At 32.4% G+C, this 26,602-nt stretch overlaps 2 protein-coding genes and 1 pseudogene across 2 annotated transcripts; 1 reads left to right on the forward strand and 2 right to left on the reverse strand.

Moving 5' to 3' along the window:
* The first annotated feature begins 1,383 nt into the window (after positions 1-1,383).
* Positions 1,384-4,259, forward strand: LOC107900866 (peptidyl-prolyl cis-trans isomerase CYP18-1). Its single transcript, XM_016826611.2, has 5 exons — positions 1,384-1,630; positions 1,712-1,786; positions 2,538-2,699; positions 3,282-3,440; positions 3,925-4,259. The coding sequence occupies exons 1-5, from the start codon at positions 1,628-1,630 to the stop codon at positions 4,006-4,008; spliced, it is 483 nt and encodes a 160-aa protein (XP_016682100.1). The 5' UTR covers positions 1,384-1,627; the 3' UTR covers positions 4,009-4,259.
* A 228-nt stretch (positions 4,260-4,487) lies between these two features.
* Positions 4,488-7,101, reverse strand: LOC107900865 (4-hydroxy-tetrahydrodipicolinate synthase, chloroplastic). Its single transcript, XM_016826610.2, has 3 exons — positions 6,528-7,101; positions 6,090-6,173; positions 4,488-5,538 (listed from the first exon to the last, which is right to left on the reverse strand). Exons 1-3 carry the CDS (start codon positions 6,611-6,613, stop codon positions 4,611-4,613), a joined length of 1,098 nt encoding a protein of 365 aa, XP_016682099.1. The 5' UTR covers positions 6,614-7,101; the 3' UTR covers positions 4,488-4,610.
* A 3,366-nt stretch (positions 7,102-10,467) lies between these two features.
* On the reverse strand, positions 10,468-16,737 carry LOC121220354 (protein Ycf2-like; annotated as a pseudogene).
* Between the last annotated feature and the right edge of the window lie 9,865 nt (positions 16,738-26,602).

Raw genomic sequence — 26,602 nt, forward strand, 5'->3', positions numbered from 1 at the left:
ATATGAAATGTTTAAAATTTCTGTCTGTTTGATCTGTAAACTCCGGTAATGCTCCGTAACCCGATTCCGGCGAGGGATACGGGTTGAGGGTGTTATAGTGTCGGGCAGGGGTCATGTATTCCTCTCGAATAGTAGTAGATGCTGAAGTCGCAAGTGCTTTATTTGACATTGAAAATTCCACATATAACTCAAGATAGGGTGATCCACTAGCGAGGTGCTTCTGCACCATTGCCTCCAAGTCACGAACACCTTTGATATCAAATGAGTCATATGTCATGGGATCAGTCGAAACAAAAAATCGATACTTAATAGATGAAACTCTCATTGGCGTCGTTCCGAAGATTTTGCGCCTAATTCTTTTACGAAGTTCTGTCAATTCTATGTTCTAGTTAAAAACCAGTCGCGCTGTGTTCTCTGATAAAAAAAACAACGTTGTCCTTGATGTCATGGACCTCACCGTCGTAGTAAATAACAACATTAATACGTCCCCTCATTTTCAATCAAATTATCTGTCGAAAGAAATTTAAAACAAAAAAATTATGCAAAAATATAATGATTCGTATAAATATTAACACAATAAATCAACTTATACCTTCTCAACTTCTTCAATTTATATTCTTCTGAACTTATTCAATTTCTCTAGCTGTAACTTATGCAACAAGAAAATGAAATTTGGGTCATTTCTAGCCTAAGGAATAGTGGGATGCACTGTCACCAGCACTATTGAAAAGAGCATCCAGCTGATAGCTTTTTCAGTACTTTTACTGACAATGTATCTTGCTTGAAGCATTTTTCAACCCCAACTATCAAATTTCTCAAGAATCTTGGGATATTTTTTCAGAACTATATTCTCAAAATTACTTTTTCAGAATCATCAGTACAAAAAAAGTGTCCAGCTGGAAGCTTTTTCTGTACTATTACTGATTGTACATAAAAAAAATCTATCTCGTCAAAATAAATTTTTCAGAACATATTACGATAAATTTATTTTTTCATATCCCATCTTGCCAAATTTATTTCTTCCAGAATAATACTTAGTAATTAAAAAAACCAAACCCTAAAACCTTAAACACTAGACCTTAAACCCTAATTTTTTTCTTAAACCCTAAACAAACCCTAAACCCTAAACCTAAGTCCTAATTTACAGAAAACCCAAAACCCCTAATTAAACACGAGAAAAAGTGTGTCCCCGTCAGCACTTTTTACTAAAGCGTGTCCACGTCAGTGCGCTTTTGCCTGACATGAGAAAAAATGCGTCCTCATCAACGCGCTTTTCTGCGTTTTCCCCTAAAAACGCATCCATGTCAATACGTTTTAGTATTTTCAATCTATTCCAATTATTATTTATTGGAGCAGCCTAATTTCGTAAATAGTTTCGAAAATGAGACTTTTCTGGTACTATGCCCTATATATATTCATTAATTTTAGGCCTGTGGTGCAAACCATTGGCCCACTTCAAGCTAATAAAGGCAGCGCAGGCCGTCGTCGTGACCGCAGTCTAGAAACATCTTTAAAAAGCCACGGTAATTCTCAAGCCTTTGAACCCCGAAAGCTCAAAACCAGACACTTGCTCAAACCCAAAGAAACTCCCTTTATTTCGATATCGATTTCTGATCCTATTCATAACATGGTGAGTTCTGTTTGAGTAATTTTATCGAACACATACAATGCGTTGCCAACAACTAATCCATACTTGCCTTGGGTATTGCAGTCAGTTACTTTGCATACAAATCTTGGTGACATTAAGTGCGAGATCTTCTGCGACGAGGTCGCTAAAACGGCAGAGGTTAGGACCCCCTTTTCCTTCAATTATTTTCCTTCTTTTATTTCCTTTTCAGTACTTTGATTTTATTTATCAGAAAATAATACTAGCTGAAGCTTCTGCTGCCGCAAGCTGTTCATGATAAAGTATACGTTATGATTAGAATTCCGCTTAAAGTTGGTACCAATTGGTGTACCCTAAACCCAAGTTTGTAATTTAACTTCTTTAGCCCTGAAGTTGTGAAATTGGAGAGGAATTCTATGTAGTTTTTTGGAGATTATAACTTATATTTTTATGTTACACTTGAAGGGTGATTTTCTCCGTCTTTATTAGTAAGTTACCTCACTATATATAGATATAATTTTGCTATATACCTGTACACTATGTTGCTTAGACTCCTATTTTCTTAAGCACTCGTGTTTGGAGGTATGTCCAACACATATCCGAACATGAGTTTAGGAATACGATCCTCCAAGGACCTTTCTAATACAGGTGAAAAATTGAACTTATCTGTATCAGATACATACCTGCATCTCACATTCACACTTGAGAGCACGTAACATGGCCTATACTTGTATGTTTTCCTTTTTCAATATATAAATGTAAATTTAACTCTTGCTTGCTTTAATTAAATGGATAAATTTTAAACTCATATGGTGCACAGCTTCGTGATGCATCTGTTTCAGTGAAATGCTTTTGTTGTGATTTATAAATTACTTATTGTTTCTTACTTTTTTTCCCTTGTAAATAATACTAATATTTCATTTGGATGCAGAACTTCTTGGCACTCTGTGCTAGTGGTTATTATGATGGGACTATATTTCACAGGAATATTAAAGGGTTTATGATTCAAGGTGGAGACCCGACCGGAACAGGCAAAGGGGGAACTAGCATATGGGGCAAGAAGTTCAATGACGAGATCAGAGAATCCCTCAAGGTATGCTAAGTTTAATAGTTAATGAAACAATAAAGTTTTACATCATGAACTTCAGCTCATGCTATCTTTTGAGGTTTTCTGAGAGAAGTTTGTCACCCAACCTTTACCCATTAAAAAAGGGGGGGGGGGTGGAAACTCTCTTCTTTCTCGTCTGCTTCTGCTGATTAAGGAGATTGGTTAGCTTTCTTTTGGAGAACCTATACTCTCCATTTGATGTCCAGGTTTTAACCTTGCTGAGTAAATGGAAACTAGCTTAGCCGACTTTTGCTTTATCTAGTATGGAGTTTGTCTAGCTGCTATGCTATTTGAGTCTGAAATTTTGGTTTCTATAACCCTCCCACCCTGCATCTTGTTCTGTCTTGGAATCAGCATAACTACACATATTGGTCTATCTGCTCAGTGTTTTGGTATACTTATGATTTTCAAACTCTTAGAATTTCTGAGCTTTTCAAGTGCAACTGAAGCTTAGTCTCAATGTTTTGTAACAATATATAATCTTTTACCGCTAGTTGTATATTGGGTAGCTCATTAGTGTTGAACGTGGACATGCCTTTTTTCTGACAAAACTTTGCCTTCATACAGCATAATGCGAGGGGTATATTGGCAATGGCTAATAGTGGTCCTAATACTAATGGGAGCCAATTCTTCATAACTTATGCAAAGCAGCCACATTTGAATGGATTATACACTGTGTTTGGCAAAGTGATCCATGGTTTTGAAGTCCTGGATCTCATGGAAAAGGTACGGTGTGCTAGCACTTCGATTTAGAATGTTTTGGGGACAATTATGTTAGGATTTAGTTCTTGTAAACTATTTTTTCCCCTTTGTCCATGTGGCTTTCCGAGTTAACATTTCACAAGTCAGTGTATTTATCCTCGGTTTTATTTTCGGCCCTCTACATTGCCACGCAAATTGTTATTAGCTCTCGCCGAATTACCTTATCTTGCACAACTATGATTTAGAGACTTAAAAAGGGTAGGATAAAATCTATATTACTTTAAAGTGCTGAGATACCCCAAAGAAAGACATTCAACGTGACTCTGTAGTTAATAGTTTTTTGGAACCAACTTTTTGTCTTGCAATCTCAGTCTCACCATGAATAGTTCAAATTGCACAGAAGTTTGTGTTTGTGAACTATCGATCGCAGCTGAAACCTGTGCAATTGCTTGCTTTTCTCAGTAGTTTACCATGCTTAACATTATTGAACGCCATTTTGTTGATGTAGACTCAAACAGGAGCAGGCGATCGACCTCTTGCAGAGATAAGGCTCAATCGTGTGACGATACATGCTAATCCACTCGCCGGCTAGTCTTACCTAAGCAACTGTGTTTAACTCGCAGCCTAGTGAAGTTCCAGTGTGTCAAGACAATGGAAAATTTTAGGATTCAACTCCTGAGTTGCTGACATTCTAAGGGTTGAAGACTATAAACTACTAACAAGTAAAACTTTTGAGATAAAGAGAGAAATGGTTTGTAATTGGTACTCTCAGTCCAGGTCAGTAATTAGGATATTCAGCATTATGTAATTTAATTTTTGTTATATAATTGAATAATTTCTTTATTTGGATATTTGGATTTAGATAATTAGATTCGATCTTAAAACAAGTAATAAACGGATTTGAGCTTCATAAAAAAATTAATCAAATTTAATAAATTAAAGTTTGAAGAACCTAATATTTTTCAATTCAATTAGTAATTTAAAACATATACTTGCAGTGGACATTGCTCAAAAAAAAAAAAGTTGATTTCAGAGAATAATTTGCTTTTAGTGGCATCACAGCATTAACAATTAAACAAGCAAGCAAACCTAGATTTTTTTTCTAATTTTGTAAACGAAAATGTAAACTTGCAAACTCGAAATTAAACACTTCCGATCCTAGAGTTCTCTGAACATTGACAAAAAAGACTATTACTAATACCGCCCAACCAAGATGAAGTCATCATCATCAAGAACTTGAACATCATTTTTTCCTACAAAATTCTCCCGCCCAATTTCCTTGACCAGATTAACAAATCCTACCCTCTTTTCCAATGGAAGTGGTACATATGGTAACCTGAAAACTGGCCTCACAACCCCAAGTTGCGCAAGGGCCGTGTTAAGCCCAACGGGGTTAGGCTCTTGAAAGAGCCACTCGATTAGAGGTAAGAGCTTCGCATTAAGTGAAGGGTTTTTACCTCCAAACATGAGTTCTCGCATCAAACCCGGGACAAGGTTGCTTGTAACAGAAATCACCCCGGTAGCCCCGTGGCTCCACCTAGCATCATGACACTGATCATCATTCCCACTCCATACTACAATTCCATTACCTGTGTACTGCTCAATTCGGTCATTTCCAACGCATTCTTTAATACCAGCCAAGTTGGGACTCTGTGCTACGTTGTTTATGACATGTGGGGGAATGTCTTGGCCAGTTCGCGATGGTACATTGTATATGATGGTAGGTCCCATTGGCAGCACACTGTCGAAGTGAGAAATCAGGCCATCCAGAGATGTTTTGCCGTAATATGGATTGATGTGAAGAGCAGCATGCATTCCAACAGCAAAACCTTGTTCAGTGGCATGAATCGCTTCCCTGGTTGAGTTGCTTCCAGTGTTTCCGATTACCTTAATCGATCCACCAAAACAGTTGACTGTATGACCAATAAGCATTATGTGTTCGTCCCAGCTCATCAGCTGGCCCTCACCGGTTGTGCCACCAACAATTACAGCTTCTGCACCGTTTTCAATTTGCATATGCATCAAGTCATCGTATGCTTCGAGATCAAACCTTCCATCGGGTAGATACGGGGTTTTGATGGCTGTTATCAATCGAAGAGATTTAATATCATCCGCTGATGTCCTGCAAAGCAGAAAGCAAATTTTGGTATACTGCAGAAAGGCTCGTTACCACAATTTCATCACACACTGAAAATGCATACTGCAGCACCATCATCATGGAACTAATACGTCAAAGATATCCTCCCTGCATTAAGCATTACAACCGTACCAACTCCAAACATAAAAAAGTGACAAGTAAGAAGAAATTCTAATCGGAATTATGCATGGACCAAAACCAAAGTGTTCAACTATGTTTATCTTTGCATAAATCGCTTATGCTCCCTTCAAGCACTCATTAAGAGTGTAACAAAAGTACACAACTTGATAAAGGTAGGATAACAAAAAGTGTCGTGGCACAACCAACATAAATTCATTACGGTAGCACAAGAACCAAGGAACAACAAGACACAAGGACATAACCAAAATCGAGATTTTAGGGACAATTTCAATGCGGGTAGGAGCATAGCTAGAAGCAGTGCTCATCACTAAACTCGAGCAACTATAGGTGAACCAACAAGAAATTTCACTCACTTAAACATCAATCAGATTCAGAAGCTAGCATAAAGTTATTACCTGTTTTTAACCTCAAAACTACGCATTGGGAGATGGAAATTAGGAATTACGGCAGCTTGTGGGGATCTCCATTTTACATTTCTCCTGGTACAAAGCAAACAAATAAAATGATGAGCCAATATAGCAATATGCAGATATAAATTCCAGCTGAGATTAACCTTGCTAATGATTAATACCCGGTAAGCATAAGCTGACATTAAAAAAAAGACCAAAAAAACAAAGAAAATGCAATTATGTTCAACCATTACTAAACAGATTAAAGGGAAAATATATTATCGTTCTATATTTAGTTCTCGGAAGCAAAAAAGAGTTCCCACTTAATACCAAAATCAGCCAACAAACAGTGTTGATTAATAAATTAATTAAATAATTTAAAGACTACTACGATTAAAAAACAAAAAACAAAAGAAAACAATATGTTATATATAGTGTCAAAACCTCTTGTAGTTATCGCAGAGATTGGGACGCGGAAACTGGGGCGTAGACTCTCTCAAACGCACGCCATAGCTCTTCAAAATAGCCATCTTTCAACCAAACCAACAGCCAAAGATTAGACCCGGTTCTAACCGATATTCTAGATAAAACTTGAATTTGGCTTCAGTAGCAGTCTATATACTTTGGACTTTGAAGATGAAAATGCGTGAATCCAATAGTGGATAGAGAGATTAATTTTCTTTTTCAGTGAATGGAAATGGTGATGATAGTTGAAATGGTGGTGGTAGTCGTGGTGGAAACGGATGTTTGAGAAACGGCGGAGGTCAGGAGAAGCTGATAGTTCGGAGACATGACGTCAGAATCCGGTGATGAGGTGGCAGGATGGTAGTGGACTGAGTGTGAGAGGCTAAGTGGTGGAGAAGAAGGCAAAGGAGGCTGCTTTAATTTATGTGGTTTTGTTTTTAGGGTTTTGTTTGAGGCGTGGCCTTGTTGTCTACTTTTGTAATTTTGTGCCCAATTTCCATTCCTGTCAGGGTTCATTTAACGGTGGGTAAGCTATTTTTTATATTGAATTTTTTAAACTTATCCGCAATGTTATGGCGTTATTACATAAATGTCATTTCCTTGTTTACTGTTATTACTTAAGTAATGTGTTTGATATGCTACGGGTAAAATACCAAAAAAAAAACCCTATTTTTTTAAAAATTTATTGAAATGAGCCCGGTATTTTATTATTTACCGGAATGAGCCATTTTTCCCCTAAATTGCGTCCACGTCAGCGCGATGTCAGGAGACGTGTCAGCAAATCGCGTCCATGTCAGCGCGATTTGCTTACTTGGACACAAATCGCGCCTACGAGGACGCGATTTGCTGACACGTCCCCTGACATCGTGCTGACGTGGACGCAATTTTAGGAAAAATGGCCAAATCCGGTAAATAATAAAATACCGGGCCTATTTCGGTAAATTTTAAAAAAATAGGGCTTTTATGTGTAATTTGCCCCTTTTTTTTGGTATTTTGCCCCTAATAATACATATTAATGTAATATTGAAGAGTTAATTGATTAAAAAAATAAATGCAACAAGTACAAAAAAGATTCAAAATTATTACCAACAAGATTTGAACCAATGTACAAAGGGAAAAGAGCAAGCATCTTAACCAACTAAGCTAAACTAATTAACTAACATATTATAAAAATACTGTTATTATCTTAATTATATTACTTACGTTCTAATGATTTATCAGATCTATTCATACACGTGTCAAATCAGAAAAATAATACAACAATTCTGTAAAAAAAAATCCAGTGTTTACTTCAAATAAATAAGGAAAATAATGATTTGAATGTTTCAAAATTCAATTTTAAACCGAAAAAATCAAAATTTAGAGGCAAAAAAGGATATTTTTCGACGAAAACTGCGGTTATTTGAAATAAAAAAAATCGTCTCAATCAGACAACCGAGCCAAAAGTTATGGCCTTTCAAAGTTTTCCAAGCTAAAAAACATAAACTGTTCATGAATTATTGCTTCCACGTCAGCAAATCGTGCTTACGTGGACGCGATTTGTTGCCATGTAAGTAATCGCGCTGACGTGGACGCGATTTGTTGCCATGTAAGTAATCGCGCTGACGTGGACGCGACTTGCTGACACATCCCCTGACATCGCGCTGACGTGGACGCGATTTCGGAGAAAATGGCCCATTCCGGTAAATAATAAAATACCGGGCCCATTTCGGTAAATTTTAAAAAAAATAGGGCTTTTATGTGTAATTTACCCATATGCTACATGTTTAAAAATTTTATTTTCTTTCTTTTTTTTTTACATTAAATTATTTATTTTCTATTTTTGTTTTTATTTTTATTTTTTTCTCTCTTTTTCTTCTCCTTCTCTTTGTTTTCACTTAATTTCTCTTCCCCGACAAACCCTAGTCGAAACAACCAATCTTTTGTGCTACTTTCAATGCTGATGAGTAGGCTTGTAATGCTTTTGATTCACCAACAAAAGTCAAAACAACTCGAATTTGAACCATTGTTTGCAAGTTAACTCACATTTAGCAAATTACTTAGATTTTGAATTAAAAAGAAAATGTCTTTTTAACCTGCTCTACAATATTTCCTCCTTGTGATAAAGCTTGTTGGGTTTTTGTGAAGAGTTTAGCTAAATGATATGGTATGTATTGCTCCAATTATAGCAATAAGAGGAACCACACCAAATGTGACAACAAAACCAAACACAAATGTTGCCATGTAAATAATGAAATTGCCTAACTGTAATAATAATAAAAAGGCCTAAAAAAAGTTCAATTTGACCTCATAGAATCCAAAAAGATCAAAACTTTATGAATACTTTCACATTATTAGCATCTTTGCCCATAACAACATCATTGTTGATAGCAAAAACAACATTAGATGTTTTAACGTCAGTGTTAAAATATTGAATTTCTTTGATTCAAAGTTGTTTCTAAGTACTTGATTCTCATCTTTGTTGTATGTCTCTCACTAGTCCACATCCAACATGAGATTTCTACAACAAAAAATTCAAACTTTTTTGTTTTCAACAATCAAATTACCCCAAGAGATTGAGAAAAAAAAGCTTTTTATCTTTTTTACTAACCTGCCCCATGAAGATGCCCAAATTGCAGCACCCACCACAAGGAAGTAAAATGCATACTAAAAGCCGAAGGGCAAAAAATAAACATTTGCCTTCAAAAATACCCAAGATCACAACCCTAGAAAAGTACATGTATACATACCAAAAATTAAAAAACCAGACCCTAATTTGACATTCATTTTTTTTTAAAAAAAGCAAAATAATAACCACACAAAAATAACTATGTATTATGCCTTTAATTTGGATAAGAATAGAACTCCAACTCATTTCTTCACTTTGATAACAATACCAAAAGTTAAAAAAAGGAAAAAATCTCAAAAAAATCAAAAGGAAAAAGATGAATAAAATGAAGAAAAATTGATTGAAATTTGTTGAAAATAAAAGAGAAACTCATTGTAGCAAAACAGGTTTTTAACGGCTTTTTTTGGCCCTATAGCGCCACTTATAAGCGCCTCTTCCCACTGAGCCCCCTTTCTCCTCGGTCTACAGAGACAAAATGGAATGTAGGACTAGGACTGACACCAACATTTAATCAAGGAAGAAAGGACTCACTGAGCCGAGATCACTAACTAATACTAATCTAATCTAACTAATACTAATCTAATACTAATAGAACAAAATACTAATGTAATACTAATAGAATAGAAAATACTGATATAATAGAAAGAAAAGAGCTGTCTTTTCTGTATACTTTCCCCGGTTTCGTTGCTACCGCGGGCTTTACACAATCAATCGGATCATATAGATATCCTTTCAACACAACATAGGTTGTCGAAAGGATCTCGGAGACTCACCAAAGCACAAAAGCCAGGATCTTTCAGAAAATGGATTCCTATTCGAAGAGTGTATAACCGCATGGATAAACTCACATTAACCCGTCAATTTGGGATCCAATTCGGGATTTTCCTTAGGGGTATCAGTAAGGAATTAGAATGTAATAATATTGATTCATATAGGAGGAAAATGTTCTCTATTGATTCAAATGATGTACCTATGGGATATGGATAAAGAAAGAGGAAAAATAAAAAATTTCACATAGTGCTTTTGATCGAAAAATCAATCTGATTTATTTCGTACCCTTCGCTCAATGAGAAAATAGGTCAGATTCTATAAGATCAAACCTATGAGACTTAGGGAATGATGGAAGTGAATAAAATAATAAAAAAGAAATAAAAAAAGAGGGGAAAAATAATAAAAATAATAAATAAGTAAATAAAAATGAAGTAAAAGAACCCATATTCCAAATGAACAAATTCAAACTTGAAAAGAATCTTTCTAATTCTCGAAGAATGAGGGGAAAAGGGATTGGTCGAGAAAGATCTCTTGTTCTTATTATAAGATCGTGTGATTGGATTCGCAGATGTTTGGTAAAAAAATCTTCTCTTTTGAGAATAATAAAAAATGGAAAGTGTTCAATTGGAAAAGCCATATTTTTCTCAACAATGTTTTTGTCATTTGATCCAATAGCCTTCCATTAGATAGGAACAGATTTGATAAATACTGATAACTCTCGAATGGAGTATTAGAACAGAAAAATCCATTAGATAATGAACTATTGGTTCTAAGCCATCTCTGGTAATGAATCAATAATTCAAGGTGTTTTTCTTGCATTTTCTTGATAAACCAACGTTTATATATAGATGTAGGAGGATCTGGTAGGAAAGTAAGAAGCCCCTTTGACATTTCTTCATCTGCAAAGAATTCCTGGTGTGAAAACACAGAGACAAAGGGCTGATCTTGGAATAGGAAAAAGAGTGGATCTCTAGGATCCCAAATGAATTGGCTTATTTGAAAAAAGCCTTATTCTTTGGAAGATCTATCTCGTGCCTAGTACTGCATGGTTTCACTCTGCAAGAACGCCAAATCATTCTCTTAAAGCTCATCCTTTTCATCATAAATAATCCGTTTGCCCCGAAACGACCCGACCCAATAGGGAAATCCCAATTTATTTGGCCTGTCGATACAATCAAATAGAATACCCCAAGGGCGCCATATCCTAGGAGTCCAAACTATGTGATTGAATAAATCCTCCTCTATCTGTTGCGAGTCGAGTACTTCTCCTTCCCCTTCTTCAAACTCCAATTCGTATTTTTCATAGAGATTTCTCTGATCAATGATAGAACAAGATCCATTTTGCATCATATATAAGGGATTCCCCAGCTCGGATCGAATAAGCAATGTCACTCGATCGTTATCGAACTGACCGCAATCTTTTTCTGTCTGTGAGGATCCCACCGGAGCGTCTTCTACTTCTAATAGGCCAAGAACTAGATCGGAATCATTCTCAACGAACCTATACAAAGTGATCCCATTTTTTTCATCGGGTCCGGGTAAAGACCAAAGGTCTTGAGCGACCGATTCGACAAACAACTCAAAAGATAAATACGTATCGTTAATGTTTTTATGCTCGTTCTAAGTTTGAAGTACCATTTGTACAAATAAGAATTCCCTTCGTTACATAATTTTTTCTTCATATAGATAGATATAGGATCTAAGGGGCAATTACTTAGAAGTACATTTTGTACAATAGCCCTTCCTATCTGATAGAAAAGAATCCTATGATCCTGAACCGATCTTACCTGGGATCACAAATCCCAAGTTTGTCTAGGAAGAGCAGATCTAATTGTATTAGTGTCTATAATTGATTTCTTTTGTGTAATACTAATCGATAGGGCCTCATTGGTAAGTGCTACAAGATCTCCTGCATTGGAACCCACGGTTATGGACCCGAAGAGCAGATTTAATTGCATTAGTGTCTATAATTGATTTCTTTTGTGTAATACTAATCGATAGGGCCTCATTGGTAAGTGCTACAAGATCTCGTGCATTGGAACTCACGGTTATGGACCCGAATCCATTAGTATGGAACATTTTCTTTTCCAAGTGAAATCCCCTAGTGTATGAAAAAGTGAACAAGTGCTTTCGTTACTGTGAAATAAGAAGCCTTCGTATATTAATACATGTATTTAATTTATTCGGGACTATTAGAGTGGGATCCACTTTTTGGGGAATATGAGTTGAAGTAATAACAAGAATATTTCTACTGGAACATCTTTCACAATCCTTGGAGAGATAGTTCACTAATAGACCGAGGGATAAGTAATTCGCCTTATTCACATCCAGATCATGAATGTTTAGAATCCATATTATGTAAGGAGACATTGTTTTTGCTAGTTCGAATTGAAATGTGATATAAAATCAGTCTATTTCTGACATCATATCCATATTTAACGCATTCATCATAGTTAGAAGCTCCAGCTCCGTATCAAGGTCACTATCAATAGCGTCACTAGCATCAATATCGTCACTATCATCAATATCGATATCATCAATAAGAAAACCTTTAAGCTTGTTATCCAGGAACTTGTTCAGAAATACTGTAATGAAAGGAACATAAAAGTTTGTCACTAGGTATTTGAACAAGTAAGATCGTCTGGTTCCTATAGAACCTATCACTAAAATACCTCTAGAGGGAGATAGGGCTAAGCAAAGCGAAAAGGGTTTTCCACGAGACGGGAAATGAAAACTATTAGCCCCACACAAAGTTTGTGAATAAGTGATTGTCTGATAATGAGCAAGGAACATTCGCCTTTCTGCTAAACAGGATGTATTGAACTTATAATTCACTAGATACTTTTTATGAATGTCAACTAAGTATTGTAAGTAAATTGGTTTCGGTTGTTCAATCATTTGATAACCAGAGTCATTCTTTGATAAATGATCACTATGAGTCAGACTCAATAGAATTTGATCAATCCTTTTTTCTGTCGTTAAGGTGGAGAACTGAACCAAGAATTCTCTTTCTTTTTCATCAATCGAATCACTGTTCGTGACCCAGGATTCTATTTTCTCATCAATCCAATCACCGCTCACGTTTTTTCTTTTTCTTATCAATGAATAGATCTTTTACTTGTATGACTTAGATGTCTCGTATTTCTCAAAAAAATGATTTGATTGATGAGATTTGGTATGATACTTATGAGATTGATGATATCGATGAGATTGATATTCAAATATTTTTTTCTTAGAACGTATTGATTTGACTCCATAAACGGGACCACCACCCCATAGCATGTTGTTGCCAAAAGCAAAACCCCGCATTTCTTCTAGAGAATCTCTTAATTGTTCCAAAGCAACTAGAAAGAGATTTTTTAACTAGAAAGAATTCAGTTCAGATGTAGGATACCTATCCAGAAGTTTTCGCAACTCAATCTTGTATGATGGAATCATCAAAGATTGGACCTTTTCGAACTCTGTCTGTAACTCACTATAGGTTCGAGAAACAAAGAGAAGATGTGTACGAATAAGATATCCAACAACAAGAAGAAATAAAAGGATTGAATAGAGGAACTCCTGAAAATTTGGCGATCTCAGATGTGTTGATATCAATAGTTACTCATTATTTCAATGAATCATTTTTCAGACAGAAGAAAATTACGTAAACACTTACTCGAAATCTCACTTATCAGATTCAATTGTGGAAGACACAATTTTTTCTGAACAATTGACCATGATATATCTGGTCCATGCATAATATCATGAAAAATGGATACAAAATTTTGACTACTACTTAGTATCGACAATAGGTCTAAAAATGTATCTAAAAATATCAAATTTAGATATTTGTACCTTGTAGAATTAAGGAACCATAGCATATATGTTTGGAATAGATTTTGTTTTGAGAGAGTTGAAAAAGCACTATCTCGTTGAAAGGTTCTATACATCCACACTTTCTTAACGTATTTCTTTAGACAAAAAATCCATTTTTTCTACTTTTCGGATGGTAAATATTTCTCAGAACATAAAGTGTAAATCAAACCAATGTTTGAATTGAAATTGAGATAATTATGAAAGTTCTTCTCTTCTAAATCAAATGGATTCATATCAGAAAGAGGTTGACAATAAGTTCTTTCAAAATTGACTATTTGTCCCTCTGTTAGACGTGTTCCAGAAATGTTTGCAATCGAGTAAATAGCTCTACGAACTAATGGATCAAATCGAATTGTAAACTGGAAAGATTTGTACAAGTTATAATCGAGTAAAATCATTAGATATGAATATGTTAGATATTTGCGACTCGATTGGTGAAGGTGAAATAGTATCTCTCCCAAAAAAAATGTTTTTTTACCACTGCATAAAGAAAATATTTTGTTGCGAATGAACAAGATATTGAGGAATTTTCTATATGTAAAATCATAATTATTAATACGAATCTTTTCCACATAAAAAAGGAATATTTTGTTACAGCCAATTGTCTTAATCGTGGGTTATCATTGAGAAATAGGAATCCATTTTATCAAAAGATTTCCTACGATTATTTCTAGCATGGAGTCAGTCAATCATCCACTTTGGTATCTTATTGACCAAAAATGGTGATATTGTTCCTCTATTGATCAAGATTTTCAGTTTTTGAGAAGTACTATGATCATCCAATAAGAAAGGTTTTAATTTTTTTCAAATGAATGATTTGAAGACCTATTCATTCTAACAACTGATTGCAAAGTTGATCATTTGGACCTTTTAATTCATAGATTTGGATTTCAGACCTATGATTGGGGATATTCCCGAAACTCACAAACAAAAAAAGAAATGAGTTAGACAAAAAGAGAAGCAACTTGAAAACGGCTCTTCTACTCAAAAACGAAATGTTCCAAATGCTCTTGAAAATTCTTGCTCCTATTGGACCATTTGTATCTATATGTATTAGGATCCCGATTCATGGATCTCTCGATTCGAGAAATCAAAATAAGAGGATCGAACCATTTCTTCTGACTCTTTTTCAAATTCGATAAATGTTGGTTGATCGTATATTTTAGTATAGTTCTATGATTCAGAGTATCATTTCCTATTTGATCCCTTTAAATTTCATATTCGAAGTTGCGATCGGATCGAATCTTTTTAATGAATCGATTCAATACATTTCTTATGTACCCATAGGTGCTATATTGGATTTGATTCAGATTTTGGATCAATCTATCTTGATTGACTGCCTCTATTATGTTGTTTCTAACAAATACAACTATTTTTTGTTCTGGATCTTCCAAATCATTCCCGCAGGAGATCCAGACCCATTTTTTCTGATATTTCAATAAAAAGATTCATTTTCTTCATAAAAAATAGGAGGCAGAGCCGATAAAGATTTATTTTTTAATTCATTCCTGGATTTGAATACCTCATTCAAGAATTATTTTTGATCCAATCTGTAGGAATCAATAGAAAAGGCAAATCTCTTATAATACATCAGATCCGACTCGGTTATTGATAGAGTGAATAGATATACCATTTCTTGAAATCTCTCTTCTAATTCAAAATCGTGGTGTAATGTGTATTCTTTCCCATTCTGGTCATGGAATAGATGAAATAAATGAAAAAATATATTTTTGTTTAAGAATGAAATCTTATTGGAACTGCCCAGTTCATCTTTCGGAACCATATCACATCCTGGATATGATGAAATAGGATGAATTGAGACAGTATTTTGTAAATGCATAATTATCTTGAATATATTAACTATTTCTTTATTTTTCGATTGCTTGGAAGGGACAAAAGAAACATATTGTTATTTCTTCAACAATTTCTAATCTCTAGTGGACCTCTCAGTAGGGTTCGAACCTAGATGAAGTTCTGACCATCTATCAGAGAAAAAAGAACGAATGGATCTTGTAGAATTCCCAAGAAATTCTTTGATTTCTTCTGGAAGCAGATGGTTATTCATCCGCTTCTCACGTCCTGTGAATAGCCGGGACATTGAGGAATATCCAGGAAGGCACTTAGGGAATAGGTCTGATTCTATCTCCATTTGTTCCGTTTGAAGAAAGGAATGATCCCAAAGAATCAATCTTTCTTTTAGCTGTTGAATATTTCTTTGATTGATCAATGTGTGATATTCTGAATCCTCATTACGAATGGAATCAGAACGATATCTGAATTGATCAGAAGATCATTTCAATTGGTGAGAATCCGTTACTTGAACGAAACTAGATCTTGTGGAATCATATTGAATATTTGACGATACATTCCGTACCTTGCTAAAAAATCGATCCCTATTTACCAACCATACATTGTCTATCCAAATCCAATTCTCTCTCGATATGTTCCTCAAAAAATCCAATTCGTGTGGATTCTTACCCCAACTAACGAAGAGATCTTGGCGGAATTGCTACATATGAAATTGAGCACAATTTTGCAAAGAAATAGCCCACTTGCTTTTCGAGAATATGCAAAGAAATGCTCAATATCATTTGATTGAATAGTTGACTTAGCTCCTTATTGTTTGAAGAAACCCTCCACTTCAATTGGTATTTTTTCACGAAAAGCAAACATGAGATAACAAATCCAGTTTTTCACTAAGATTTCGATTAGCTATCCCGAGTTCAACTTGATTATGTTTCACCTCTTACTCGGAGAAAGACGATCAAATAATTCCCAATCATGGTCCTTGCAGATCGAATCATCCATATAATATACAAAAAGAAACTCCAGATATTTGATATCTTTCTCTTTGAATGAGATCTCAATTCCAGCGACAGTTATAGTTTGCGGCGATTTGATAAGCACCATAAAAATTGCCGTTATAGATAGCGCTTCTAAATTTTGCGTCATTTATGTGGGAAAATGCCGCTATAGAATATGATATTTAGCGGCGCCTTTTCTTACAAACGCCGCAACATGTTGTGGTGTTTGTAGCTAGAATCGCCACAAAAGATCATGCTTGTAGTAAAGGCGTCGCTAAACATCATATTCTATAACGACGTTTGTAGTCAAAGCGCTGGTAAAGAACATGTTCTATAGCGGCGTTTGTGAGAAAACACCACTAACATTAATATATTTTACCAATCCATTTTATTTCATATAAAACCCGAATTTTAGACACATTTTCCTGTAACTTCAAATCCAACCAAAAACTTCAAATCTAAATGATACTATCACGAAAGAAATATGTATATGATCTAAATTAATAAATTAAATAACAAAATATATTCAAAAGTTATATTGTTAAGATATTCTCACAATAAGAAAACAAAAGTTTAAGATGGCAGATTCTGCGATTGATTTTGTTGAATCATATTTTGAAGCTGTAGTTGGAGTTCGTCATATTTTCTTGTTGTCTTTACTGCCCTTGTTATTGCCTCCGCTTTAAGTTGTAGCTGGACTTCATCGTATTTTCTTTTAGCCTCTGCTTCTCTCAATACTGCCTCCACTTTAAGTTGAGTAATTTGCTCAACTGTGTTCACTTGCATCTGAGCCATCTAGTACCCGTATTCGACACCGAAATAGGGTACGAGGCATTACCGGAGTTTACTAATTAATTTTCAGACATTTCATTTTTATCTAACATTTATATTTATAACCAATCAAAATCAAAACATTAATGAGCTAACGTTAACCAAATTAATTTATACACGCCATTATAATCAGAATCAAATCATCCAAAATTACCAATAGAACCAATGGATAATGTAATATATCTCCAACAAGCTTCCGATAATCATTTCAAAGCATCTAATAACTACACATATTACCAATAGTAACTCAGTTCCAATATAAAACACACATATATATAATATTCATTACCAAATAGCATTCATTTCAATTGAAATTAAACAAAATATAGTTCATACGAACTTACTAGGCTAAATTGCTGAAATACCAAAATTTAGGAACATTTTGGAAATTTTCTATTTTTCTCGAATTTCTACTCAATCTTGATCTAAATTAATATTTTATTCAATTTACTACTTTAAATAATAAAAAAATTCATTTTATGCAATTTGGTCACTTTTTGACATTTTTACAAATTTACCCTTAAATTTTTACCTTTGTTCAATTTAGTCCCTAAAACATATAAATTGGTCATTTTTAATAAAAAAAACTCATGCTAGTTGAATAATCATATATTTTCTTCCTCCTCCTCTCCATTCCACATCCTTAATATATATAACATGCTTATATGTAACATTATCTATAATTTCACATTTATTTATATTCACTCAAAGCTGTCCACTTGAGTCATAGTCACTAAATTATTTATACCTTTAGATAAAGAACTCCAAATTGAGATCTGCTAATTTTATTTGAAACTACACTCACATATATTCTTACCATAAAATTTTCAAAATTTTTGGTTCATCCAAATAGTACAGTTTATTCTTTAAATTTTCTCCTGTTTTGCTGTCTGACTGTTCTTACCACTCTTCACTAAAAATGAATTATCTAATTTTACAGAATTTGGATGATGTTTCTGTTTCTTTCCTTTGAAAATATACTCATCGAGGATTCTAAGTATATAAATTTTATCCCATAATTATTTTTTTACAATTTTTAATGATTTTCAAAAGTCAGAATAGGGGAACCCGAATTCATTCTGACCTTGTCTCACAAAATTTATTATATCTCGTGATTTAAAATTCTATTGCTTACACCATTTATTCTATGAGAAACTAGACTCAATAAGATTTAATTTCATGTTTTATTCGACCTCTAATTAAAGTTCCACAATTTATGGTGATTTTTCAAATTTAACCTACTGCTGCTGTCCAAAACTATTTTAGTGCAAAATATTGATTACTAAGTCTATAACACTCTTATTTTCCTTCTCTACACTATTTCCCAACGCTTTCTCTTATTTTCTCTTCATTAACATATCAAGAACATATAACCTTATATAATGAAACCATACATTAACATCAATCTCATACTTTTTCAATAATATCAAACTCAAAATATATTGAAATCATGATGTTCTTACCTTGCTCAATTGACTTTAATCTTTAACTTGATTTTCTCTCTCCTCCAGCCTCTATTTCTTGAATCTAACTTGATATTCTAGCTCCCCATAGTCTCCTTGTCAATTTTCTCTCTTGGTGGCTATGTAAATTTCTTTGATTTCTAAGTGAAAATTGTGGATTTTGGTGAAAGGACCAAATTGTAAAGAAAGTAAAATTTTCTTTCTTTTTCTCTCTTCTCACGTTGGTTGCGTGGAAGAAGAAGATGATGGGTTGGTTCCTTTTTATCTTTCTTTCCACACACATATATATACTAAATAAATTAATAATAAAATAATAAAATATCATTTAAAAATCAAATTAAAATATTAATAAACTAATATTTATTTAATTAATTAATCTAAAATATCACCAACATCATCATTGCCTTCTAGATTTCTCTCTCTTCTAATTGATCATTTTTCCCTTTATGTTCTTTTAAAATTCCATCATTGAGTCATCACTTAATTTGGTAAAATTACAATTTAGTCCCTCATAATTCCTTCATCTATTCAATTTGGTCCCAATTCATCCATCTTCCTTAGTTTCTAGATTATTCCACCCTTAAAATATTTACACTATTGGTCCTTTAAATTTTTCATATTTACACTTTAACCCCTTAAATTTTAAGTATTTACTCTTGGGTAGCAAAACTTTTCTCACTTTTGCAATTTAATCCTTTCTTGGATTAATATGTCATAATATACTTTCCAATGTTGACATAACTCAATTACCCTTTTTATCACTTTATTTCCTTATTTTACCATATCAGTATTTTCATGCAACCTTCCTATCATAATGCAACCCATGTCATAATTTTAAAATAAATTTTTCCTTGTCGGATTTGTGGTCCCGAAACCACTGTTCCATCGAGCCCCAAAATCGGGCTGTTACAACTCTCCCCCTCTTTAGGAATTTTCGTCCTCGAAAATCTTACCAGAAGAAGTTACTTCCAACTTCATGAAACACTTTCACTAACTTTCCAGAATCACTGATCAATTTAATCTCATATATCTTTTTTTCAATAAGTATTTCTCTATATCATATTTTCTGAAATATAGATTTTTCATTTCGATTACCCGTCTTCATACTCGTGAATACACATGCTTAAATACATACAACTCAAATCAAATCTAGATAAATCAGTTCACTCTAGTAAAACAATTGAGTTGATTTCAACTATCGAATATTAACATATCAAAATTTTCTTTTCTTCATGTTGAAAATATAGCTCAAACACACAATATTTCAACATTCTTTTAACATGCAAATCACCAGATTCACCACATTTTAGCTCTGGAATTTCATCGTAGCAAAACAATACACTTTCTAAATATGCATGCAAAACAGAACAATAACCGATCACAAATCGGCCAATCCAATAGAGCTTTCGTCTGACATTATAATTAGCTAACATTCTCATAACATAAGAACTCTATTAGAAACTGAACAATTATACACATATCTCTGAGGATAAAAGAATATATATATAGAATATCCAGAAAAAAAATTATCATGTTCATTTTGATTGTAATCGTCACATACATGCATCTTTACCACTTAATTATCATTTCTTTCACTAATTCTGCTATCACGGACCTCACATTATTCCATTCACTAACAATCTGATATTTCTTTAAAAACTGAGTTCATTTATTACACTAGGCTCAACTCTGTTTGCCTTACTAATTATTTGACCACTGAACTCTTTAGTTCACATTTATGAGTTTATTCAACATGATTCTCGTAAAAATTTCATCATAAAACAATACTTATAAGGGGGTGATGGTGAGGTCGTAAAGCCTCTAACTTATTGTCAATAAAAAGATTCAAATTTATTAGCAAGAAGATTCGAACCAAGGTACTAAAGGAAAAGAGCAAGCATCTAAACCAACTAAACTAAACTAATTAATTGACATATTATAAAAACACTGTTATTATCTTAATTATATTACTTACGTTCTAATGATTTATTGGACCTATTCCATACACGTGTCAAATCAGAAAAAATAATACAATAATTCTGTAAAAAAAATCTGGTGTTTACTTCAAATAAGTAAGGAAAATAATGATTTGAATGTTTAAAAATTCAATTTTAAATCAAAAAAATCAAAATTTAGAGGCAAAAAAGGATCTTTTTCGACGAAAACTACGGCAAACCGCCTTCGGCCATTTGTCAGCGTGTAGATCTCGAAAAGTTATTCAAAATAAAAAAACTCGTCTCAATCGGAAAACCGAGCCAAAAGTTATGGCCTTTCAAAGTTTTCCAAGCTAAAAAACATAAACTGTTCATCCACGTCAGCAAATCACGTCCTCATAGGCGCGATTTGTGTCCACGTAAGCAAAGCGCGTTGACGTGGACGCGATGTTCTGACACGTCCCCTGACATCGCGCTGACATGGACGCGATTTCAGGGAAAATGGCCCATTCCGGTAAATAATAAAATACAGGGCCTATTTCGGTAAATTTTAAAAAAATAGGGCTTTTTTTGGTAATTTGCCCGAACGGATATACTTTAAAGGTCAAAAAAATGAATTAAGTAGTAGAAAAGAGTGAAGTTGGGACTAGTGTATTTAATGGGCTAAGCAAAGATCAAGTAGTGGGAATGGACAACCGAGACTATGAAACAACATCTTTGGGGCTTTGCAAAACACAATGGATAGATGGATGCCTGTCCAAAGTGGTCTGAAACGGGCCCCACTTGTAGAAGAACGAACCAGTGAAAAGAAGGAAAATGGATCTACGAGCCCAATTTGAGCACTGGATGATTGAAATTAAAGGTGGGTTTGGATGGACGATTGGGTGCGGTGCTGTGCGTTTAGTTTACTTTGGATGCGGTGGGGCTCCAGCGTGTTGGCATTTTTAGGCTAAAAAAATTGCAACTGTAACGCTGGTAAACGTAGTGCTGTGTGTTTGGATCAGATTTCACTTCATTGGAGGCTTATAATTATAATTGAGTTTAGAGAAGAGTGTTGAATCGAATTGAATGAAAAAAATTTGAGTTAATTGAGTTGACGATTCCTATTTTATTATCTTTAACTCAATTTAATCTTTTTTCGAATTGAGTCGAATGAAATGAAATTCGAATTGAGTCAAATCGAATAAAGTGAACTTATTCGAGTTAAATTAAAAATTGAACATGTCAAATTAAAATCTTGTTACAGTATAATCAATTTCATGTTAGAGCACATAAATTTGAAACTATATATATTTGAAAAAATTTTCAAAGCTAAATAATTAAAAAAATAAGATATTTTACTATGATAAACTTGAATCATTAATTTATTTAGGTCTCCAAAATTATTATTTTAGAAAAAAATTAAAATTTTAACTTTCTTTATATATTTTTTTAGATTTTTTTTAATTTTTATAATTTTCTAAAAATATAAATTTTGGAATTTTTATAAATATTTTAAATTTTTGAAAATTATTTTGAATTTTTTATAATTTTTGTTGAGAGAGACCAATTTGCCCATTTTCAAAATTGATAGGGACCAAAAGAGTATTTACATCAATTCGTTATTCAAATTATTCGAATTATAAAATTAAACTCGACTCGAACTCAAAACTTGAATTACTTATTCAAGTTAACTCAAATAACTTGATTTGATTAACTTGAAATTCAATTTTTTTTTTTCAATTTTTTTGAATCGAATCAAGTTTTGCTCATTCCTAACTAATTTCATGTTAAATCACATAAATTTGAAAACTTTTTCAAAGCAAAATAATTAAAAAAAATAAGATACTTTAATATGATAAATTTGAATCAATAATTAACTTATTTAGGTCCCAAAATTATTATTTTAGAAAATTTTTAAAATTTTAATTTTCTTTATATATTTTTTAGAATTTTTTAAAATTTTATAATTTTCTAAAAATATAAAATTTGAAATTTTTATAAATATTTTAAAATTTTAAAAATAATTTTAAAATTTTAAAAATAATTTTATTTTATTTTTTGTAATTTTTGTTGAGAGAGATCAATTTGCTCATTTTCAAAATTAATAGGGACCAAAAAGGTATTTACACTAATCTGTTATTCGAATTATAAAATTCAATTTGACTCGAACTCGAAACTCGAATTACTTATTCAATTTGACTTGAATAATTTAATTCGATTAACTCAAAATTTACTTTTTTATTTTTTCGAATCGAATCGAATTTTACTCGCTCCTAAATCTTTTAGTCCATCAAAAATTTTGCAGCTCTACTACTTTTATCCATATATACACTTTTTTATTATTCTAATATTTGTTGATTTTTTTTGCTTATTTTTTATCGAGCGTCTCTCTCTCTCTCTCTCTCTCTCTCTCTCTCTCTCTCTCTCTCTCTCTCTCTCTCTCTCTCTCTCTCTCTCATTAATATTTTTATTTTTTTATTATTTTATTTAAAAAATTAATACAATAATTAAATTCTATAATTAAATAATAAAATTATTTGATGTATAATAATTATTTATTTATGTATAGATAATATTATTTCAAGTAAAATTAGTCTCAATAAAAATTAATTATTTACTATGTTTACAATAAAATATTTTTGATGTATTATTTTTTAATTATTTAATATTAAAAATATTATTTGATATAGATATAATTTTAATATTTTTTGGCACATATAATTTTAATAAAATTTAATCTATTCATTAATATCATAAATATCAAATAAAATACAATATTTTTAAATATTTGTATTTTTTTACTTTTATATTTATGTCTTCTAGATAAAGTCATTAATGGTTGATCCAAACAAGTATTTGATAATACGATTACTAATAATATGTTGATCCAAACAAGTATTTGATAATACAATTACTAATAAAATTAACAAGAAAAATAAGTGTTTTATGCAATTTTATTTAATTACTTTAGTATTCCATAGTTGTTTGGGTTAGTCTCTCTAACATTTAAAATATACTCCTTGTTATAATTGATGGATTCATGATGAAGTATAAATATATAATTAATAATAAGCACTATGTAATCTAGTTACATTTAGTATAAATAATTTATAATAAATACTATGTAATTTAATTAACTATTCAATTGGAAGGTATCTTTCGTCAATAAACTTTTAAATGTTGTAAATCCATTGATAAATGGATGTCCAAAACCCCCTCAAATTTATCTTATTGTAACCCCTAAAGAATGAATGTTTATAACCCCTAAATTCATTATCATGTAACCCCCAAATCATTTATAGGGTACCTTAGTGTTGGTATTTAATGCTTTGTAACTTATGGTACTTGAAGCCCTATAAATAGAGGGTATGTACAAGCTTATGGTATTCCAAGTGAAAGTTGAATCATCCTTCATTTCTTTACCTTTCTTTTTCTCTTAATCTTTGTATTCTTCTTTTAGTTTTAAATACGTTATCAGTACGATCTTGCTCAAAGTGATAGTTTCTTTTATCGATGATCAAATTTATTCTCCATAATTTTCAAGATTTTAGACGGATGGTGAAAGATTTGATATCGGTCTAATATTGGAGTTTGATTTGCTTACTTCTTGATAAAATCATCAAGACTCAACGTCGAATAAGAAAGTTCTTATTAAAACTTTCCTAGAATAAAAGACATTAAGGTAAATTTACTTATAATATCATATGGCTATATGTTACTTAGATTTTTGTCCATAAAAAAATATGTTTTCTCTTAATATATGTTATTTGATAATTGCATAATTATTATGTATGAATGATGATAAATTGATTTTAATTTTATAAATTGATAGATTTATAAATCACAATCCATAATATTACTGATCATCTTTATTAATCAAGGCTTAAGATTTATCATAATATGTGACCTTGCATCGATTCTTAGTCATCATTAAACTAGTTGTTTTATGTGTTTGTTTGATGGTTTCAATTTGAATATACATATATATTGTTAGCTTGAAAGATCAACTTGAAATCGCCAAGAGGGAAGGAGAATTGACCTAAAAGAAAAATGGTGGAAGCAATGAAAGAATATGAAACAATGAACACAATAATTTAGAGTGGTTCGACCCCAATTACCTACACCACTACCTTAGCTTTCCACAACTATGGATTTTCCCAAATTCACTAATTTGATAACCTTTGAGGACAATGTTTAACCTTACAATCTCCTTTAAGATTTTGGGTAGAAATCTTAATATTGTAACTCTCTTAAAGTTTCTATCCAAACATTAAGATTCAACCCTCTCAAAGAGATACGAAGAAGCAAACAAAGAACTAATCCTTACAAGATCAGACTGTTTGCCAATTATCCTCAAATAAACAATAATACACTTGAGCTAAAGAATAACAATGAAAGCTCACAAGTGTGTACAAGAAAAGTATGAAAGAGTTAAGTACTAAGGTTGTTTTGATTGATCTTTAAGCTTGATAAACTCTCTTGTTGCTATAAGACATTTGGAAGATGGTATTTATACCCTTTAATTGATTTCTAACTATTGTGGTTGTTGAGAAAATAAATAGAGTCATTGGGGATGAAAATACCAAATCATTTAATCCACATGTAACAACGAGTATCGGTACTTGCTAAAAAGGTATCAATAATTTTTACATTTAATGCAAAGTTCAATAACCATTGGAGCTAAAGAAACCGATACCAATGAGCTTTTATTGATACCATATGAAAAGTATCGATACTAGATCTATACTTTGCTGAATTGGTTGAAAGCATAATGTCAATTTGGTATCGGTTTTAAATTATAGGTATCGATATTTTGAAAACTATCGATACTTAGCCAAAAAGTATCTTTTTGGCCTAGAGCAATACTGACTTGTTTTAAAACAGTTTTAACTTGATTAAAAATGTTTAACTCAATTGAAACCATTTTAACTTGATTTTATCATTTTGCCAGTTTTGTTCAACTTCAACTTTTATAACAAAATATTTTAATTTATTATATTAAAACATATTATCAAATAAAACTAGTTTAACAATCTCCACTTTTTGATATAACAATACATTTTGTAAATTTGTTTTTGAATATATTGCTCTTCCTATATAAAAGTCATTTTCAATTTAAAGCTTAAAAAAATTGACATGAGATCAAATTTGACATTCATTTTACTTTGAAAACAAGGTCACTAAATTTGGCATAAAATCAATTAATCATAATCAATCAACCATTAAATTTACCTTTATCTTCTCCCCTTTTTTGTTATATCAAATAAAGCTTAAGAGGAAAAAAATGGTTAGTCCAAAGATAAATATTAAAAATAAAGAACAAGTGAACTAACATACGAAGTAAACATTAAGGTGTAATCACATAGAATTTGCATTAGTGATGTTTTTCTTGAAGCAATGCACCTATTCTTACAAACATAGAATTAAATTTTTGTTTTTGGTACGCAATTTCTTTTGGGTACATTAGCATTAGTTTCCAAGATTCTATCCCCTTTAGGTATACATTTAGAAAGGATATCCTTATCTTTAGTAGTTATGAGTCCTTTAGGGACCCATACACTTTTAACAATTTTTCCTTTGTAAAAACTTGGAGGACCTCTATGTTTATAGAAATTAAAACTAGTTTTAATAAAGTTTTCTTTTGAACTTTCTCCTTTTTTGAAAACTTTGTTAAAGTGAGCTTTTTCACTCTTAAGTAACTCAAGTTACTTTTGATGATCAATATGAACTTTAGAAAGTAGATTATGCAAGTAGAGGTGATCATGGGCCGGGTCGGGCCGGGCCAGGCCCAAACAAAATTTTA

Source organism: Gossypium hirsutum, chromosome D08, assembly GCF_007990345.1.
Source record: "Gossypium hirsutum isolate 1008001.06 chromosome D08, Gossypium_hirsutum_v2.1, whole genome shotgun sequence".
Taxonomy (NCBI): Eukaryota; Viridiplantae; Streptophyta; class Magnoliopsida; order Malvales; family Malvaceae; genus Gossypium; species Gossypium hirsutum.

Bases quoted from the DNA above. Each gene is read 5' to 3' on its own strand.
- LOC107900866 (XM_016826611.2), top strand. The intron at 1,787-2,537 runs GTTAGGACCCCC...ATTTGGATGCAG, and splicing joins AGGTCGCTAAAACGGCAGAG to AACTTCTTGGCACTCTGTGC. The intron at 2,700-3,281 runs GTATGCTAAGTT...GCCTTCATACAG, and splicing joins AGATCAGAGAATCCCTCAAG to CATAATGCGAGGGGTATATT.
- LOC107900865 (XM_016826610.2), bottom strand. From the start codon at position 6,613: ATGGCTATTTTGAAGAGCTATGGCGTGCGTTTGAGAGAGTCTACGCCC. The intron at 6,174-6,527 runs GTTTTGACACTA...GCTTTGTACCAG, and splicing joins CTCTGCGATAACTACAAGAG to GAGAAATGTAAAATGGAGAT. The intron at 5,539-6,089 runs GTAATAACTTTA...TCTGCTTTGCAG, and splicing joins AGTTTTGAGGTTAAAAACAG to GACATCAGCGGATGATATTA.